The sequence below is a fragment of the Nematolebias whitei genome, chromosome 15, assembly GCF_014905685.2.
Source record: "Nematolebias whitei isolate Nwh7 chromosome 15, NemWhi1, whole genome shotgun sequence".
Taxonomy (NCBI): domain Eukaryota; kingdom Metazoa; phylum Chordata; class Actinopteri; order Cyprinodontiformes; family Rivulidae; genus Nematolebias; species Nematolebias whitei.
Window position 1 is genome coordinate 28,382,454 of NC_056512.1, and position 3,569 is coordinate 28,386,022.

At 42.0% G+C, this 3,569-nt stretch overlaps 1 protein-coding gene across 1 annotated transcript in view; it reads right to left on the reverse strand.

Moving 5' to 3' along the window:
- Nucleotides 1–1,062: 1,062 nt before the first annotated feature.
- The window catches only part of tob1a (transducer of ERBB2, 1a), a 3,582-nt gene continuing 1,075 nt past the window's right edge, over nucleotides 1,063–3,569 (reverse strand). The window contains exon 2 of the mRNA XM_037688933.1: nucleotides 1,063–3,028. Within this exon, the coding sequence (XP_037544861.1) occupies nucleotides 1,769–2,806 (1,038 nt within the window). The 5' untranslated portion in view covers nucleotides 2,807–3,028 and the 3' untranslated portion in view covers nucleotides 1,063–1,768. The remainder of the gene's footprint in view (nucleotides 3,029–3,569) is intronic.

Here is a 3,569-nt window from a genome sequence, read left to right on the forward strand (position 1 = left end):
TATATATATATATATATATATATATATATATATATATATATATATATATATGTGTGTTAATGTTCCTTTTGGGCTCGTATCCCACCTTGCACAACTAAAATCCTGCTGGTTATCCATTAACAGGCCACATGGCTGGGGACACTGGGTGAAATGTAACCGATCAGCTTAGCTTTTAGCTACATCAACGTCCTTATTCAGCTCTGCGTGTGCATTTTATTGCAGCTATGAAGCCAACTCCCATTAGAACATCTCTCTCTGAGTCAGCTGATTATGCAAGTATTTATTATTAGCATGATTAAAGTTAGGTTTATATTGCACAAGACTCATGATTTGCCAACGTGTTGCTTAAAGTTGCTCTTATTTCTGCAGCTTCTTAAAGCAGCTGCAGCCTGTTCAGTCCAGGTTCTTCGGGCTGCACACAGCCCCACTCCCACTAACCGTTATGTGTCACGGCAGACCGGGGGGGCAAACGGAAAAAGCCAGCACGGCTTCCACGGTGTGAAAAATGTTGCTGAGAACTTGTTCATAAATCTGCAACGCAGGAAGGACTGTGCTGAGACGCGTTCCAAGAGTCATCAGCCTGTCCTGCGGTTTGTAAACTCTTGACTCATGCTGTAATGGATCAACTATGCTCTTACCTAAAATGGCTCCAAAGTAAAGGATCTAGTGTTGTTGAGGAAAAACCTGATCTAGAACTTCAGGGAGTTCTGCCCCAACATGTTTAGAAAAGTGCACCGACCACAAACAACGTGAACAAACGTTATTTTCAAGCATTTTTAATATAAACTTAATAAACTATCAGTCCCTCTTAACATGTAAGACACTGACTCCAAATACTTTGTTATACCGTTTGTTTTTATCAAGTATTGCACAATGTAGGTACAAAATTAATATACGATTACATTTTGTCCATAATATAGCAAAAATCTTTTAAACTCTTAACAGAAAATACAATTCTTATGTTTTTCCAAAAAAAAGAAGCAAATATTCTTAAATCCCACCACTACGGAATATTCTGTACACAATCTTTAGGATAGTCAATGTTTTTTTGTTTTTTTTTTAAAGATGGATTTATTTATTTTTTAATAATTTCAATAAAAAAGGAAAACATAGCATTGCTGCAGCCATCACAGATCACTGGAGTAGTAAAAAGATATAAATGAAATACCATGTTGTAGAAACAATAGATACTCTGATATTTTACAAACTCTGTACTAAATTAAATTATACAATTAGAAAAAGACCAGGAAATTCCACTTATTCAAGCCAATTTCTTGAAAAACTGGCTATGTCCAGTTATATTTAAATACTGAAAGAGGCCATAACTTTGTGGTGGTGTTGGTATTTTTTTTTTTTTTATACATTTTTTTATTTATTTATTTATTTTATCTTAAAACAGTTGCGTAAAAAAAATATTTTGTGCTTGGTTGGCAAAAGAAACAACAATAATGCATTTTGAAGTTTAGGTAACCAAGCTTGGACATGTTGTACTACAAGCTTCATCGTTTAAGAAAGAAATAAAAGAAAACTGAAACAAATAAAACAAGTATAACTCAAGGGGGCCACATCATTCACCCTCGGGCTCATGCTCTTAGACTTGAAACTTGGATCTTACAGGTTACAAGTCACTTTTTTTTCCTTGACATTCTGTTTTTGTTTACACTTTTTTTGTCGTTTTGTTTTTTGAAATGTGCATTTGTTTCCACCATCACATTATCTCTGGTCGTTCCTGTACGAAGTAGTAGCTTAAGTAGTACCTTCACGTGTACTAGTTGGCCATAACTGGCTGGAATTGCTGGTTAGAATACTGCATGTTGCTTAAGCTGAAATTCAAGCCATCCATGAGGGACTTGTCGTTAAGGCCACCGTAGGCCGCAAACACATCCAAGGCATTGCTGTACTGCAGTGGGCTGAGGCTGAGAGAGCTGTCCCCAGGAAACAGAGCACTCTGGCTGCCTTGGCCCTGCAGGCTGGGGAACACAAACTCCTTGGCATTGGGGGACAGGGCCGAGGGTTTCTGGTGCTGCTGCGGCTGCACGCCGAGCCCCAGCCCATACAGCGAGTGCATGGAGGTGGAGATGGCTTTCTGTTTAAGGAGACTGTTCACATTCAGGCCCAAGTTGGTGGGAGAGGTACGCGCCACTTTGTTCCCAGCGCTGCTGCCACCGCTGCTGCTGCTGCTGTTGTTGTTGCGCCCACTGCTCTTCATCTTAGTGGAACCGAACTTGGTAGCAGCGAAGGTGGCTGTTGTGAAGGTTAAAGGCTGAGTGGAGCGGGGCATGAAGGTGGGGCTGACGGCTGCAGAGTGGCCGAAAGGAGGAGAGGGAGAGCTGGAGCCCGGAGAAGCGCCGTTCACAGGTTCATTGATGGGCATAAAGACCTGCGCATCAGGGTTGAAACTGTTCTTGATCTCCTTGTCCAAATCCAGCCCGCCGTTCCCGGCTGCACTTTCATTGCTGTCGTCGACATACAATACCTTGACTGGCCCCTTCTCACCGATCTGGTAGGACACTTCATAGGGGTCAATCCACACGCTGAGATCCTGGGGCAGGTTGTTGCGAACATCCTCAATCTCCAGCCCACTCTCTTTGGCTGCTTTCTCCACCACAGGGTCCACCTTCTCACCCACATGGATGCATCTGAATCCTGAGCCCTTGTATGGCTTGTCTGGGTACCAGTGTCCTTCATATTTCTGTTTCAGCTGCCTCTCCAGCTCCTCGCCGAATATGTTAACCCGTCGCCTTGGCAACTTGTTGTACAGGTATGAGATGATGAAGTTGAGAGCTACTTGGATTTCAAGCTGCATAGCGAACTGCTGAAGTGTTCCAGGTGTGTGGAGATTAGCTTTGTCTGACCTTGAACGTGTCCACCGGGTCTGCTTTGTTTATCCGTGTTTGGCAACACAGACGTGCTCCAGGCAGGGTGTCAAAAAGCAAACGGGACTCGGATGAAACGGCTTCAAAATCAAGAGTGCTGGTTTGTTTTTTTGTTTATAAGAGGTGTCCTTCCACAGGGTGATATATATTTCCTGAAACAACAATTAGACAAAGAAGCAGAAATTGTAAGCGAATTTTAAAAAGCTAAAGAGGATCGAGTTGCATTTTTATAGATTTGCGAGTGGGTGGAAAGAAAAAAACAACCCAAACTGAAGCAACTTCGAATCACGGTTTGTTTTCGCTGATGTGCCATCCACACAAATGTCAGAAAGTAGCTACCAGAGCGCATTAACCTCACACTAAAACAGGGAATCCTCTTACATAACAGGCTATTGGAGAGCCTCCATAAGGCAGAGAGGAAAAATACTGCAAGGATACTAGGTTTAATTAACAGAGAACCCCACAAAGTTTATGCCTGGTATTAATTCCTAATGATGGATAGGTTGGTGAGGAAATGAGGGTGGATTTCAAAGCTTCCAGCCCAGTCACGGGGTCATTTTCTATGCAGAAAGTACTGATTAGTCTCAGTGCTTTCTGGACTGAAAACACTGTTGAAATAAGAATTAATACTAAGCACACACCCAGATTTTAAATAAAGGAAGAGGAAATCTTTTACAGAACACACACACACAC